At 47.9% G+C, this 16,513-nt stretch overlaps 1 protein-coding gene across 3 annotated transcripts; it reads right to left on the bottom strand.

Moving 5' to 3' along the window:
• Positions 1-1,630: 1,630 nt before the first annotated feature.
• On the bottom strand, positions 1,631-13,622 carry RHBDD2 (rhomboid domain containing 2). Of its 3 annotated transcripts, none has more exons than XM_082360470.1 (4): positions 12,510-13,407; positions 10,016-10,423; positions 5,092-5,242; positions 1,631-2,617 (listed from the first exon to the last, which is right to left on the bottom strand). In XM_082360470.1, the coding sequence occupies exons 1-4, from the start codon at positions 12,763-12,765 to the stop codon at positions 2,260-2,262; spliced, it is 1,173 nt and encodes a 390-aa protein (XP_082216596.1). In that variant the 5' UTR covers positions 12,766-13,407; the 3' UTR covers positions 1,631-2,259. The 3 variants fall into 3 exon arrangements, with proteins under 3 accessions (XP_082216596.1, XP_082216598.1, XP_082216597.1); XM_082360472.1 differs by lacking the exon at positions 12,510-13,407 and adding an exon at positions 10,495-10,656; XM_082360471.1 differs by lacking the exon at positions 1,631-2,617 and adding an exon at positions 2,624-4,171 and having other exon boundaries at positions 12,510-13,622.
• Positions 13,623-16,513: the final 2,891 nt, after the last annotated feature.

Raw genomic sequence — 16,513 nt, 5'->3', positions numbered from 1 at the left:
GCGTTGCTGAATTACAGTTCTTTAATCGTCCACTCCCCCCACCCCCAGACTGAGCTCCCCAAGGGCAGGGATCCCAGTTCATTCAATTGCTCAACAGATCTTTACTGCGTGTCAGCCCCGTGTAGGGGGGGGTTCTCTGCCCTCACGGAGCTCACCTTTCCGTTTCCAGGCCCAGCCTGAGGCTTGACACACACTTGGTGTTTGCGGAAGGGGGCACACTGGCGGATCATTCGACAGGCAAGTTGGGGAGGGGTTTGGGAGCCCCTCCAGGTCCTCTCATATGCGTGTTCGGGGGAGAAATGCCCCCTCTGACCTGGCTCCAGGCTGCCTGCTGCGGCCCAAGCAAAGTCCAGGGGAACAGACTAAGGACCAGTCTCAGCGTAGCAGCTGTGGCCGCAGCCCAAGGCAGGCGCTGCTGTCAGCTGCTCTGCCAGACCCATCCTGCCTCCCTGGAACCCCGTTAGGGAAAGCAGGAGTGAAGGAGACGGCTGAACAGAATGACCTCTGAGGGCCCTTCAGCTTTCTACTCGGGATCGCGTGAGGGCCCTGGAGCCTGACCATCTCCAAGGCCCAAGGCCTCCGCAGCTCCAGCCAGACAGCCCAGCAGGAAGGCCAGACGTGAGGGAGGTGACTGTGCCACACTGGGAGCAGGTGGCCACCTCACCTGCTTCTGGACACAGGCTGGGACTGGAGGGAAAATGTCTAAGGGACACGCAGCAGCCTGCACTCAGCGAGTGAACACTACGGGAAAGATGCTGGGTGTGGCTGGAGACACCAGGCTCTGGGGCTGCAGACGGGTCTCAGCTGCAGCCTGGGCCCCCAGCTCCTCGGCTGGTGAATCCTATTCACAATCCCGCTCAGGAGCCATCCTCTCAGCTTCATGCCCTGCCCCCCGCCCCGGTGCAGGCCACTCACTGCTCTGTCCACTGCTGCGGATTTGTGGGTGTGTCTTATCCACCTCTAATACCCAGGGCCTCTCAAAAAGCCAGCCCTGAGCAGGCCATCCAGCTCCAGGAGTAAACGAAGGCCGTGAGCGCTGGTATCTGTGAGGACACCTGCATATGGCGTGTTTTCTCAACGTGAGCCCACTTCAAAGAGCTCAGCTGAAGGCTGATCAGGAGCCAGGGGCTCCCCTCGGCCTGGCCGGGCGCCTGTTGGCTCAGTCACATCCCTGTCCCGCCCTGAGTGGTGTGTGGGGGGCCTGACCCCTGCAAACTGCATTTCCTGGGCTCACTTGCCAAAGGCTTCCTGGTTAATATGGCCCACAGGAGACCCTGCGGGTAGATCAGGCGACAGGCAAAGAAGCCAGGGCTCTCCCCCCCGCCTCTTGCTTCAGAGGCCACCGTGGCCGGTGCCTGTGCCACTCCCTGGTGTAAGGTCCCGCAGGCAGCCCTTCTCGTGGTGACCCAGCCTGGAGCCCTGGGAACACCACAGTGGCTCCCCGCTGTTGCCAATCTCAGGGGTGCCAAACCTTCCCGTTTGTCCTTTCAGCTCTCTGGGGACCTTCTCAACTCACGCCCTCACGTCAGATGCCCGCTGGGGAGTCGTCTGCCTGGCTTGACCTGGATGTGCTTCTCTTCGCTGCCCTCTGTATTGCTCGGCCAGACCACAGAGACACCACACACCGAGGGCAGGTTGGAGGCTGTTTCTTTATACAAAGGTAATCAACACTATGGATCCACAAGCATGCTGCTGCGGCTCACGCTGGCCCGTCTCACCACTTCCGGGGCAGAAGTCTGGGTGTGGGGCGGGGGGGTCACCGCAAGGGAGGAACACTGCACAGGCCTGGGGACTGGCGAGCACACCAGCTGGGAGCCCCCAAAGGGCACGCGCAGACACACGAACACGGCATAACCACGGGCACGACGTACGAGGACAGGAAGGAAACAGAGAGCTGAAACGAGCCACTGACCACCAACGCCCTCTTCTCCCAGGTGTCCTGTGGGGGGGCGGGACAGTGGGTGGGCGGGGCCGGGGCCTGGAGCCAAGCGCCCCAGCTGCGCCACTACAAGACCACGTGACCTCACGTCCACACAGAGCACTGCGCTTTCTGCATCTGTAAACTGGGGACGACAAGCTGTACTTCACCAAGTTGTCATGAGGATGAATGAGACTGAAATAGGGACACAGATCAAAATACTCAACACAGAGCCTGGCACACAGAGGTGTTCAGTAAAGTAACTTTTTGTCAAGAACGTCTCAGCTCAGAGGACCTTCCTCGGAAGGCCGAGACGGGAGGTCGCTTCCCTGGAAACTCTCTCAGGGGATCAGGACCCTGGAGCACTCCTTGGAGCCGGTAGCCGCTGAACTGGCCAGGGCCCCGGAATGCACTGTGCCGGGGCAGTTGAGGGGGGCGGGGGGCTGGACCCCCAGGGAGGCACCCGCAGAAGCCGGGTAGACACCAGAGGAGCTGGGGACTGTGCCAAAATGGTTCTGCACGTAGCACAGGCCGGACGTGGGCTGGTACGGAGGCAGGCTGGCCGTGTGCCCAGGGACCCAGGACGGCCAAGGGGCCAGTTTCTGGCCGCTGGTGTGCTGCATCTGGGCCACAGGGTGGCTCGGGGCCAGGTGAGGGTGGCCGCTCTGTGTGGGGTAGGAGCCAGGCACAGGGTTCAGCCTGGAAAGGAACAGAGAGAAAATGGTCACTCAGCCACTCATGCCGGGGCACACAGCAGCCCCAGCGGTCGATCCGCAGGCGCGAAGCGTGGGTCACTATACTGCTTTCTATTACAACATGCTGTGGATGGTTCCTATAACCAGCTGTAAAAGTGCCAAGTGGGGAGGAAGGTCAATCTCAACTGGACAGAAAACATATGCCCAGAGGGCACAGGGCCCACTCACGGTCCTGCAGTAAGCCAGCAGGAAGAAGGGGTATCGGGCCCATGCCTGAGACACCCTGAGGTGTAAGAGGAGCTTGCAAACTGGATGGACCGGATGGAGATGGGGACCAGATCACAGCAGTCAGTGTGTTTGTGGTCGGCTCAGCAGCTGGAACCAGAGAGAACGGATCGACCTCTGTGGGAGGGAGGAGGGGAGGGCTCTAACGGGTAACACAGGGCTTGGGCCCAGGCCGTGTCTGCTGGGAGATATTCTACCCGTGTCTTCAGGAATAAAGACTCACAACTCAAAGTCCTGGCAGGCAGGAACCGACGTGACAGATGTGGGGAGCTGTGTGTGCTGAGGTTGGAGACCCCACCACAGACACGTGCGGCTGGGACCACAAAGGGGGACACATTCTAAGGGTTTTAGCCTGTGACCTTCGTGCAGAGTTCCAAATATGAAGAACAAATGTCAACACCACTGATACCTGTGTTAGGTAACTAGACTAAACCTTTATACATTTCAATCCAAACCTAAGCTTACAAATCAGCTGCTTAAGTACAGATACAGGACACTTAACAGCACTTCTGGCATTTTAAAAATATAGAGGTTTTGGCCGATAAGAAGCTTGACAAGAGCCTCCACGGAGGCAAGGCTGTCCAGGCAGTCAGGTCTGCTGCCGAAACAAACATGCGTGTTGTAATACCACCTGTGTCCTGTTGTCAGGTCATCCGAAACATCACGTGCTGTTCCGGGTGCCTACAGCAGGCCAGGATAACGAGGGATCGAACACCACGCCATGCAAGGGACACAGAAGGAGCTGAGAGAGCCACCATGGCCTCTGGCCAGATCTGCGCGTCATGGTGAAGCAGGATCACCCGGCACCACGGTGTCACAGTTACAGAGAGGTAACTGCGATTCAGCGTGGAAGACCTTTCTCATCAGGGGCTGCCTTGGAGAGCCAGCCCCCAGCCGCCAGGGGTGAACATCGTCAGCTGTCTTAGAGGGGATTCCTTCACGGGACAGGGCGGGGGAGAGCGCGTTTGCAAACGAGGACCCTTAAGTTCTCTCTAGATTCTGTGAGAACAGCAATTAAGAGCCAAAAAGCCACAATACACCTAATTCTAAATTTAAACACCTCCCACCCATTTAGACTCCAGGAATTACTTGCCTGAAACAAAATGGGTGAGTGTGCGTTTCTATTTTTCCCAGTACCCATCCCTGCCTTTAAGAAATGGTCAGAGTGGGGAATTCCCTGGTGGTCCAGTGGTTAGGACTCAGCGCTTTCACTGTGGGGACCTGGGTTCGATCCCTGATCAGGGAACTAAGATCATCCTGCAAGCCGTGCGGCCTGGTAAAAAAAATAAAAATAAAAAAGAAGTGGTCAGAGGGCTCTGAGCTGCTGAAGGCTGGGAGTGTCCACCTCCTAAAATAAACTACAAGGAGCAGACTCCGATTCAGCCGAAATCCTGCCTCCAGGCCAGCGCGGGGGCAAGAAGTACTGCACAGCTGAAGCAGAAAAGGGCCACTGACAAAGCACCTTGACTTTGTACTCAATCCTTTCTTTGGGAGGGACTTGAAGGAAAGGAAACCTCCTCCATCGTGAACTCTCAGCATCGGCAAAAACCAGCGAAGGCCGCCCGAGGCCGGCAGCGTGTGCCGCGGCAACAGCGAGTGAGCAGGACCCGGAAGCAGGGGCCCCTGGCTCTAGACTGGGCTCTTCTGACCCTGTGTTACCTGGAGAAAGACCCTTGTCCCCTTTGGGCGCTCTCTCTGAAAGGAGGGAGTCAGGCTACGTGAGCTCTGGTGACTTGCCCAGCACTTTCCATTGAGAGCTAACGTGCCTGGACTGGGAAACAGTAAGCTTCGCCTTCTCCTGCCAGGTGGCCAGGAAAACCCGACCTCTCAGGTTCGGGCCGTGCCACCTCCTAAGGCTCCCAGTCCGTTGCGTGGACTGCGCTTCTTACCAGCGTCACACGCAGGAGCCCAATCCCACCCGCACAGAGTGCCTGTCGGCGCTGAGGGCTGTTAACGCCACTGGATGGGGCCACAAGTCACTCGGGAGTATGCACAAGAGCCCCTTCCTGCTCGGTCCCTACTTCAGATGCAGCTGGGCAGAATCTAGGGTGCTCGGGAGAAATTTGGGCACAGATTTTTCTGGGCCCAGGCTGCCCATACCCTCTTCCCTATTCCCCAGGACACTGAACGAGTCACAATCCCTAGAGGCCCAGAAATCGCTTTAGGAATAAAGCACAGAGTTCTATAACTTACTTCCGGCTTTGGGCGGCCCTTCTTTCAGCTGAAGAGCCGGAGATGTACTTGAACACCGAAATCTTCCTCATCAGGCTGAAGGGGAACTTCTGGTCGAGCTTCAGCGCAACTCGCTCTGGGAGGTCGATGGAGTAGCAGTAGGTGAAGCCATCTGAGGTTGGCATATTAAGGAAAACTGCAGGTAGCTAAAGGGAGGAGGGCTGAACACTCCCCACAGGATGCAGGTGCCCACATTGATTGTACAGGGGAATTAGTGCTTATTCCACCATAATATCTGACTGGAGTTTCAAGCTCAGGGGAAACCAAGAGTTGAGTTTCTATCCCCTGTACCTCAGAGGGAACATGACCCAGCAACAGGAGAGGGCAGACAGGTGCTAACATTTCACCTTCCCCCAGACACACCCATCCTGTCTCCTGAGCCCCTCTGGCCCCTTCAATCACAGTCAGAAGCCAGCACACATCTCTGTCTTTCCAGTGGGATGAAGCAGGAGGCTGTCTTAATACCCTCTGGGAGGACTGACATCCTCTTGTACTTTGTCCCAAATAGAAGGAACCTTGTCTCAATGTGACCAAGTGAGCTTCCTGTGGGCCTCTGTGGCAGCCCTTCCCCCACACTGTCACCACCTCCCAGGGATGTGATGGTACTCTGGTCATCCGACCTGTGTCAGCCCATCACTGCCTAGACAGCCAAAAAGAGTCAGCCTTTATCCAACCATCCATCCGTCCTCTCGACAAATATTCATTGAACATCTAGTATACCAAGTACTGGGGTAGAATAAGTGGCCACAAGCAAAAGCTTATCTATGGACGACCACGCTGGGGACCTTAAGCTAGCCTAGGTAGATCTGAGAAATTTTTCTCTAAGGATGTGATATGGATGCTGAAGCCTAACTTGTGAGTAGCAATAGCTAGAAGAGGGGTGCTGGCAGAGAGAAGACTGTACAGAAGCACCAAAAGAACATTGCTCCTTGAGGCAGTGTGCTTAACTAGAATACTACTGCCAAGATAATTCTCTGCTGGGCTAGGCTGTTCCACTCATTATAGGACATTTAGCATCCCTGGCCACCAGCCACCAAACGGTAGTAGTACCTAGTCATTGTGATAAACAAATACGCCCTTGCTCTTTCTAAATTCTTTCAGGGATGACAGTATGCTTCCAAATACTGATTCCAGGTGGTAACCAATGCTGTAAGGAAGTCAAAAGTTGTCATGGCTGATGACTTCAGAATGATCTCAAGAATCTGTTCGGCTTCTGACTCTGATGAAGTAATAATACGAGACTAGTCCTCCCACATATATAACTATAAACCAGGATACAATATTTTACACAATTGTTTTCAGACTCTGGACCACAAACACTACCAAACTGTGATACCTAAGAAAAGGGAAACAAATTAAGTGAGCCTCAAGATCAAGCTGGCTTTCTGCCTGGAGGCACTTTCTAAACCACAGCACAGGAAGGGGAATCCAAGTATCATTCCAACTTTAGTATATGTGCTGCCAAAGCAAGCACGGGGAATCCAAGCAGAGTACTGTATTTTTTCCTGAGCTGGAGAGACAATGAGTTCAGGGAGGAAAAAATGCCTGGGATTTACAGGTTAGTAATGGAGAGGAGGGAGAAGAAGCTCCTCCTCTTCTTCTGGATGGGGCCACAAGTCCCTTGGGCCCAAAGAGGTTCCCTGAGTCTTTAGCTAAATACTAATGTACACGTACATAGGCTGAGACTCCTCCAGTCAGGCAAAGAACAGCTACCGAAGAAACAACAACTATCAAAGAGCTGTAAGATTAACAACTCCTGGGGCTCCCACAGGACAGGGACATGCTCAAGTTCTAACCAGAGTAAAGAGACTTCACTGAACACCCAGGACATTCAGAAGAGACCCCCAAAAGGCAATGCCTTAACAAGTAAATTAACTACCTATTAGGAAAAAAAATACTCTTTAAAGGAAGACAACAATATTCGGCCCTTGATAACACAGTATTCACAATGTTTATCAAAAAATAAAAAATTACAAGACAAAGGACAAAGCAAGAAAATAGGGTCCATAATCAAGAGGGAAAACAGTCAAAAGAAACAGGTCCAGAAAGGACAAAGATGATGGTATTAAGAGACAAGTATTTTAAAACAGCTATTATAAATGTGTAAGTGAATGTGTTTAAAGGAAAACATAAACATAACAAACAGATAAAGAATCTCAATACAGAAATGAAAACCATAAAGAAGAACCTCTTGAACTGAAATATACAACATGAGAAATAAAAAACTAACTGGATGGGTTTAACAGCAGAGTAGACACTGTGGAAGATGAGATTGCTGAACTTGAAGGCAGTGTGATAGAAATTATCCAAACTGAAATGTAGAGGGGAAAAAAGGCAAAAATTAAAAAAAAGCACAAACAGCCTTAGTGACCCACTGAACAATACCATGTAGCTTATATATATGTAATTGGTAACCTACAAGGAGAAGAGAAAAGAGGATAGAAAAAAAATACTTCAAGACATAATGACGACAATTTTTTTAGACTTGATGAAAATTCTAAACTCACAAATCCAAGATCAACAAACTCCAAGTAAGGTAAACACAAAAACACCACCTCAAGGCACAAGATAATTAAATAGCTAAAAACCAATGATAAAGAAAAAATTGTGAAATGAGCCAGAGAAAAACAATGAACTATACAGGGAAACAATAAAAATGATTACTGATTTCTTGTCAGAAACAATACAAACCATAAGTAATGCAAGGACATCTTTAGAAGTGAAAGGAGATCAGAGAAGGCTAGAATTCTATATTTAGTGAACTAAAGGCATTTTCAAAGAACCAAAGATGGAGAGAATTTTTCACCAGCATACCTACTGTAACGTTAAAGGAAGTTCTTTAGGCTAAAGGAAAATGATACCAGATGGGAATTTGGATCTACACAAAAGAATGAAGAAAACTAGAGATGATAAATACGTGAGTAAATGTTGCTTTTTAAAAAAATATAATTGACTGTTTAAAACAAGAGAAGTAGCAATGTATTGTGAGGTTTATAACATATGTAGAAGTAAAACATATAACAACAATAACAGAAAGGATGGAAAGAAGGAAAACAGAAATACAATGGAATAAGATTCTTACATACAAAGTGGTATATTATTGGAATGTAGACTGTGATAAACTAAAAATGCATATTTAAACTCTAGAGCAACCACTAAAAAATAAAACAAAGAGGTATGGTTAATAAGCAAAGAAGATAAAATGAAATACTAAAAAAATATGCAATTGAAGGCAGGAAAAGAGGTAAAAAGGAACAAAGAACATTTGAGACAAAGAGAACACAAAAAGCAAGCTGGTAGACTTAACCCCACTATATCAATAATTACACTAAATGCAAATGGGCTAAACAAGCCTTTAAAAGGCAGAGACTGTCAGATAGAGAACCACCTATATGTTATCTACAAGAAATATGCTTTAAATGTAGACATAAACATGTTAAAAATATAAGGATGGGAAAATATATACCTTGTAAATCCTAATTCTAAGAAAGGAGAAAGCTGGAATAAGTAAATTAATATCAGACAATGAAGAATTTAGGGCAAAGAATATTACCAGAGATTTAAAGGGTCAATTTCATAACAGTAAAGGGTAAATTCATTAAGATGATATAACAATCCCAAATGTGTATGTATCCAATAAACAGAACTTCAAAACACTTGAAGCCAAAAACTGATAAGAATTGAAAGCAAAAAAGAGAGATCTACAGTATTAGCTGGAGATGTCAATAGTCTTCTCCCAGTAATAGAATAACTATAAGGACATAGAAGATTTGAACAATACAGTACCTTGACCTAACTGACATATACTGAACACTATACCCACCAATTGCAGAATGCACATTCCTTTCAAGTACACACAGAATACTCACCAAGATGTAACAAATGCTGGGCCAGAAATAATTTAAAAGGACTGTAATCTTACAAAGAATTTTCTCTGACCACATGAAATAAAATAAGAAATCAATAACAAAAAGAAATCTGGGAAATCACCAAATATTTAGAAATTAAGCAACTCCCTTATAAATAACCCTTGGATCAAAAAAGAAATCCCAAGGAAAATTAGAAAATACTTTTAACTGAATGATAATGAAAACACAACATATCAAAATTTGTGGGATACAGCTAAAGTAGTGCTTACATGGGGAGTGTGTAGCTTTAAATTTTCATGTTAGGAAAAAAAGTTTAAAACCAATGAAATTAAACTAGAATTTAAAAATAAGATACATAAGAACAATGTTATCAATGTGGATTTATACACTACCCACACTAACAGCTCATAGAATCACAAATTTTAAGATATGTCAGGAATGCACCTTGTCCAACTCCAAACACTACCATTCTGATGTTTAAAAAAAAATCCACTTTGTATTTTAGAATACTTTCCCCTAATTGCCAGAATATTTATACAAGGAATATGAGGCTTATCCTAAGTTTTTAACTACCCATATGGTAAAAGCCTACCATAAAAAAGAAATTTTTTTTCTTCTGAGAAAAAGATTAAGCCAAACAAAAACAAACAAACCTGTTTCCTATTCCTTTCATGGAACATCTCCAGCCCATGGGTATTTCAGGTTCCTCCAATAAAAAAAATTAATGAAATGTAGGTTTACACCTTGGAAAAAATCAATACAGAATATTTTACTAACTGGCAGTGCTGAGCCAGTGTGAGGAGTGAGCTATGGTGATCTTTTCCAGATGAGAAAACTCTGGCCTAAAGAAGGGAAGTGACCTGCCCGAGGCCACATGGTTTTCAAAGGTGAAGCTAGCACACAGATTACCTACATCTGAGCCCACAGCTCTATCTACTTGACCCCCTCCCAGGCCCTACAACTTGGTTCACCCTTTGGCATGTCATTGTTCTACAATTACCTTCTAGGAAGGATACATGTTAGCCCAATTCCAAGTCCACAGACGTTACTGAGGAAAGAGGTCTGGGGAATGAGCCAGGAGGCACAGAGCAGGAGCCATGGCACCAGCATTGAGGGCACAACCATGCCAAACACCAGGGCCCTCCTCATCCGAGAGCGGACGGAATTGACTCCCAGCATGGCAAAAGCCACTGGAGTGAAACCTCTGGCATCCTCTACCTCCCCCAGCTTTGAGAGCGATGACACAGCTTCAAAAGACAGGAAGATGATGGCGCAGATGATGGCGAAGACCACGGTGAAGAAGCAGTGGCGGACGGTGCCCACGGTTCTCTCAAAATTGCCAGCAAAGCGCCAAATGATGATGGCACCGCAGAGCAGGGAGACTGGATTCTCATAGACAAAGATGTAAGTCACCAGCCTGTAAACTGCAGAGGGAACTGAGTTAGAGGCCCAATGGTGGGTTGTTCCAAGAAGGGAAAGCCAGGTTACAACCCACCTAGGAAACGGGGAGTAGCTGGCTCTCATTGCCAGTGAAAATCAGCCCGGAGCCAGTGGGATAAGCAGAGGGAGGCAACAACGAAGGACCCAGGACTCAAAGTAGAGGCGTGGATGTCTAATCTTTGCTCTTTCCCAGACCTGGAGCAAGTCTTATCTGTGACTGGCTTCCACGTGGGGAAAAAAATAACACTTTTTAGCATGGGATGGTCTTTAAATTTGTAATGTGCTTTATAATCCTTTTTTAGGTTTTAATACTGACCTATCTCACCGGGCAGTTTGAGGGTTAATTAATTGTAACGGCTTCAGGTGGATTGGGTGGGTGTCACTTAACACTCTTTGTGCCCGTCTCCTCGGCTGTAATCCTGACCTCTCCTTCCATAGTGGCTGTTCAGAGGAAGAAAAAAGGGACCATGAATTATTTTGCACCTGTAAAGATTAGAAAACTATCACTAATAATGTAGATACAGAACTCAGAAGTCTTTCTTGAAAATGCTGATCCAGTCTTCGAGGCAGAGCCATGCTCTATATGCAATAAGACAGCAAAGAATCTCACTTTTATTTTTCTAGAACCAGTCCTCTCTCTTATGTACTTTTACATCCCCGCAGGCCAAAATACTAAACTGAAGGAGGGGGACCGGTGAAGTGGCAGTAACATTGGACTTGGGAGCCTAAAGGCTTGGAGTGGAATCTTGGCTCTATCACATCAAGGCCGGTTGAGCTCAGTCAAGTCACAGGCCCTATTGGCTTCATTTCTCTCATTGTATAATAACAGGCATACACGCGAGGCCCTCAAAGGTCTCTTACATGTCTAATACTCACATTGCCCGTGAGCCCCATGCTCAGAGAAGCCGTGAAGTAAAGAAAAAAAAAAGGGAGCTCAGTTTAGGCTGGCATTTTGCATCTGTCTATGTAGACAGATGTGCTGTGTGTATCTCGGGTGGGGTTGGGAGGGACCAGTTTTAGATTTGAGCACGGAGGCAGGCTATGAACCATGTACCTCAGTCAGGCCATCTCTGTAAGGCTTCATTATCTGAAGAGTACTTCATTGCTTGTTGAGTACTTCCGACACTGAAATCCCAAGTATAAATGTGAAGATTCTAGAAGCAATTCTATATAATTTGGGGATCATAAACCCCAAGGCTCCAGTTCCAACACATCACACGATAAAAAGAAAAATCTGGGTTCCTGTGTCAATTATATAACTCAATAGCTCTGCGAGTCTTCGCATTAAGCCTCAGTGTCATCTAAATAATGGGCAACAATAAAGCCTACATTACGTCATGGGATCACCGTGAGGATTAAATGAGATTAATGCATGTGAATGTGCTTTGCAAAACAACAAGTCATACAAATTTCCCATTTTCCTCCCCAGAAAAGAATGGGGAAGAAGCAGAGACTCGGAACATCTTTTGTGAGCAGATGTTTATACTTAATTGGTTTGCAAAATCTCTCACCCTCCCCGAGAAAACACACACTTCTCCCAAAGGTACAAGATACCCCCTCCCGCTATGAGCAGGAAATCGGAGTGAGGATTAAGATAAAAACGAAGAAGCACAAGAAATTCTAAACCCCAGGAAGCCAGGATCTTATAGGGGTGGCCACAGATAAAGCTCAAATGTCTTGACGAAGGCGAGAGAAAAAATTTTTTCAGTGGGGGTTGGGCCTTAAAGCAGACGTAGGTGTGAATGTGACAAGGGAGGGGAAGAGAAAAATCCTCCTTGGTGATCGAGCAGGGGTGAATGAAACCTATTTGCTACGAATGGATATGGGGGCCTTGACCAGTCGGATGGCGACAGGGAAGGGAACAAATCTGGGTAGGGAAGCATTACAGTGATGACGAAGATGGGGCTCTGCACAGACAAAGACGTGGAATATGGGGCTGGTCCTCCAGGTGGGCAGAATGATGATGCGGACGGAGACAGGGTGGCGCGGTTGCTGGGAGGCCAGAGCCCAGGGCCTGGCGAGGTCGGAGGAAAAGGGCTGGCACCCGGGGCCCGGCCCCGCCCTGCTCACCTTGCCAGTTGCGCAGGGCCTCGGACCGCAGCGAGAGGCCCGAGGGCGCCAGAGGCGGCTGCAACAGGAACAGGCGAGGCCCAGACACCAGCAGCGAGAGCAGCGCGGTGAAGAAGGTGGCGGATGGCACCTCGGGCCACAAGGACCAGCTCCGGTACCCGGGCTCCGAGACCGCCATGGCCGCCAAGGATCCCACTCCCCTAGGCGGCTCCGACAGGTTCTCGGCTCCTTCCGCCTCCTTGCGGCTGTCTCCCATGGCAACAGCGGAGGAGGTGGCCGGAAGCCCCGCCTCCCCGACGCCCCGCCCCGTGCAGAGTTGCCCAATCCGGTCGCGCTGGCCAGTCTTCCCCGCGCGTAGGACAGCGCCCTCTGGCGGCAGCAACCCACCTTTTCTGTGTTTACCCCCATTATACCAATGAAGAAACTGGTGTCTGGGTAATGCAGTTAAATGGCAAAGACAATTAGAACTCGGGTTCCCCCCGTTGCTATGGCCTGGAATTGGCTACTGGCAAGGTGCCTGGGTTAGAGAAACAGAGGTGGGAGAGGAAGGAGGGATTCTACTGAAGGCCCCGAAGGGATGTAATATAACAACAGTGATAACCAAGGCCTATTTCAGCACTTAAAGTCTGAAAAGCACCTTCACCACAGAGCAGTTGTTTAAAGTAGCCAACTGGAATATTGTTTCCCTGATTACAGATGCTTTGGAAGGTGAGGTAACTTGCCCAAGGTCACAAGTGGGAAGCAGTAGGAGTAGGATCTGAATTCCTCTTTGCTCGGCCCCGATTTTCTTCCCTTTTCACTACTTCCCTCTAATATCCTGCCTACTGCTACATGTATGTAAATTCGACTACTGAAAAATAAACAAATGCTTCACTCTCTGTGCTGGACATTCAGATCCGTTCCCAGCCCTAGTCTACCCCCCTCAGTAGTTCTGGCAATGTCTGTGTGCCCATGAACCTCAGGAAGAGAACCTAAGATTCTTTTCGTCTTTTGTGTTTAGTACTAAAATATAACCATGTAATTTTCTGGATATAAATATACAGCAATGGGACATATTTCAATGAATGCTACGTATATTTAAACTAATGCTGCTCACGACGCAGCAGTGGGCATGAAAATTAAGGTTTTACTCAACAGGAAGCAAAACAGGAATCAAAAGTGTGGTGGAGCAGCTAAAAATAGCGAGTGGGGACTTGGGCTGCTGGAACCAAAGTCTGGGCCTTGGAAGGAGGAAGGGGGTGGTGGTCCCATCTCCTCTGTGCCCATCAGGCCACTCCAGGAGTTCTGGGTCTACTTTCAGACACATATTCTGAAAAAGGATGTAGAAAATTAGAGCTTGTCCAACAAAAAGTGACTAGGACTAGGAGGAAAGGGGGGAATTTCAAATCATAACTTGCAATAACAAAAAAACGAACAACCCAATCCAAAAATGGGCAGAAGACCTAAACAGACATTTCTCCAAAGAAGATATACAGATGGCCTACAGACACATGAAAGAATGCTCAACATCATTAATCATTAGAGAAATGCAAATCAAAACTACAATGAGATATCATCTCACACCGGTCAGAATGGCCATCATCAAAAAATCTAGAAACAATAAATGCTGGAGAGGGTGTGGAGGAAAGGGAACCCTCTTGCACTGTTGGTGGGAATGTAAATTGATACAGCCACTATGGAGAACAGTATGGAGGTTCCTTAAAAAACTACAAATAGAACTACCATACGATCCAGCAATCCCACTACTGGGCATATACCCTGAGAAAACCATAGTTCAAAAAGAGTCATGTACCAAAATGTTCATTGCAGCTCTATTTACAATAGCCAGGACATGGAAGCAACCTAAATGTCCATCGACAGATGAATGGATAAAGAAGATGTGGCACATATATACAATGGAATATTACTCAGCCATAAAAAGAAATGAAATGGAGGTATTTGTAATGAGGTGGATGGAGTTAGAGTCTGTCATACAGAGTGAAGTAAGTCAGAAAGAGAAAAACAAATACAGTATGCTAACACATATATACGGAATCTAAGGGAAAAAAAGCCATGAAGAACCTAGTGGCAAGACGGGAATAAAGACACAGACCTACTAGAGAATGGACTTGAGGATATGGGGAGGGGGTGGGGTGAGATGTGACAGGGTGAGAGAGTGTCATGGACATATATACACTACCAAATGTAAAATAGATAGCTAGTGGGAAGCAGCCGCATAGCACAGGGAGATCAGCTTGGTGCTTTGTGACCACCTAGAGGGGTGGGATGGGGAGGGTGGGAGGGAGGGAGATGCAAGAGGGAAGAGATATGGGAACATATTGTATATGTATAACTGATTAACTTTGTTATAAAGCAGAAGCTAACACACCATTGTAAGGCAGTTATACTTCAATAAAGATGTTTAAAAAAAAAAAAAACCATAACTTGATGAGGGACAATTAAAGGGACCAGGGAGACTTCTGTGGGGAAGCTTCAGTGGTCCAGACCACTGGCTCTAACTATGTGAAGGGCTTTCCTGAAGAGGGGGAGTAGACTTATCCTGTGTTACTCCAGAGGGGAGACCTGGAAATGATAGGGCGACACACTTGACTTAAGACATAACTTTCTGACTTCCCTGGTAGTGCAGTTGTTAAGAATCTGCCTGCTGATGCACCGGACAAGGGTTCGAGCCCTGGTCCAGGAAGATCCCACATGCTGCAGAGCAACTAAGCCTGTGCGCCACAACTACTGAGCCTGCGCTCTAGAGCCTGTGAGCCGCAACTACTGAGCCCGAGTGACACAACTACTGAAGCCCGTGTACCACAGCAAGAGAAGCCACCGCAATAAGAAGCCCGTGCACTGCAAAGAAGACTAGCCCCTGCTCGCCGCGACTAGAGAGAAAGCCCGTGTGCAGCAGCAAAGACCCAACGCAGCCAAAAAATAAATAAATAAATAAATAAATAAATAAATAAATAAATAAATAAATAAATTTTTTTAAAAAAGAAAGAACTTTCTGACAGTTTGGATGGTCTATCCATGGCATGAGCTGCCTTAATAGGTAGTGAGCTCCCTATGACTACAGTGTGCAAGCAGAGGCAATCTGGGGACTTGATGAGAATACTGAAGTGATTCAAACATCAGTTTGGAGGTGGAACTAGATGCCTTTTAAAATCTTTTTGGACCTTCAGTTCTGAGACTCCATAAACAAACAAATGCGTATGGAATGTTGATACATTTGCCACTTACCGGGGGGTTGGGGATAATTGCATTTGGATTCCTGGCAGGATGAGAGTTGTGGTGACATCACATATCCTACAGCCAAGGGCTGTGTAGTCTAACGCAGGGAGCACCCAATGGTCTCCCTTCTCTCTGATTCTGCCTCCCTCTTCTCATTTTTTCCAATTATGCCCCCAGAAAACCCCAAGACCTTCTCTTCAGCTCAGGGGACAGAGGACTGGCATGAACAAAGCAGAGCCTTCTTCAGCAGATGGGCGCGGGGAGGGGGCAACCCAGTACCATGAATCTTTTTTGTGCTATCTTTTCACTCTTGGTCTGCAAACATTTCCAGGCCTCAAATGTGCTACCTGGAGATGCCTTTGTTTATGGTTCCACCAGCATCCTCCTCCTTGGAGAGTGTCTAGTTTTCCACGTGCCAGACTTGGAGGCTGGGGGACAGGTGGCTTCTCAGGGGGCACACATACCAGTGTGGACATTTCTAGATCAAACCCACGAGCAATGTGTCCACATCCTAATCCTCAGATTCTATGTATAGGCTACCTTATGTAGCAAAAGGGACTTTGTGGGTATGATTAAGTTAAGGATCTTGAGATGGGAAGATTATCCTGGATTATCTGAGTGGGCCTAATGGAATTGTGAAGGTCCTTTTAAGGCAACAGGAGGGTCAGAAGGAGAGAAGGCAATGTGATGACAGAGGCAGAGGGTGGAGCTATGAGGCTTGAAAACGGAGGTGGGGGCCACAAGTCAAGGAATGAGGGTACCGCTAGAAGCTGGAAAAGGCGAGGAAA

This window comes from Balaenoptera borealis (assembly GCF_965194805.1).
Source record: "Balaenoptera borealis genome assembly, chromosome: 16".
Lineage (NCBI taxonomy): Eukaryota > Metazoa > Chordata > Mammalia > Artiodactyla > Balaenopteridae > Balaenoptera > Balaenoptera borealis.
This window is presented reverse-complemented; position numbering and strand designations above follow the sequence as displayed.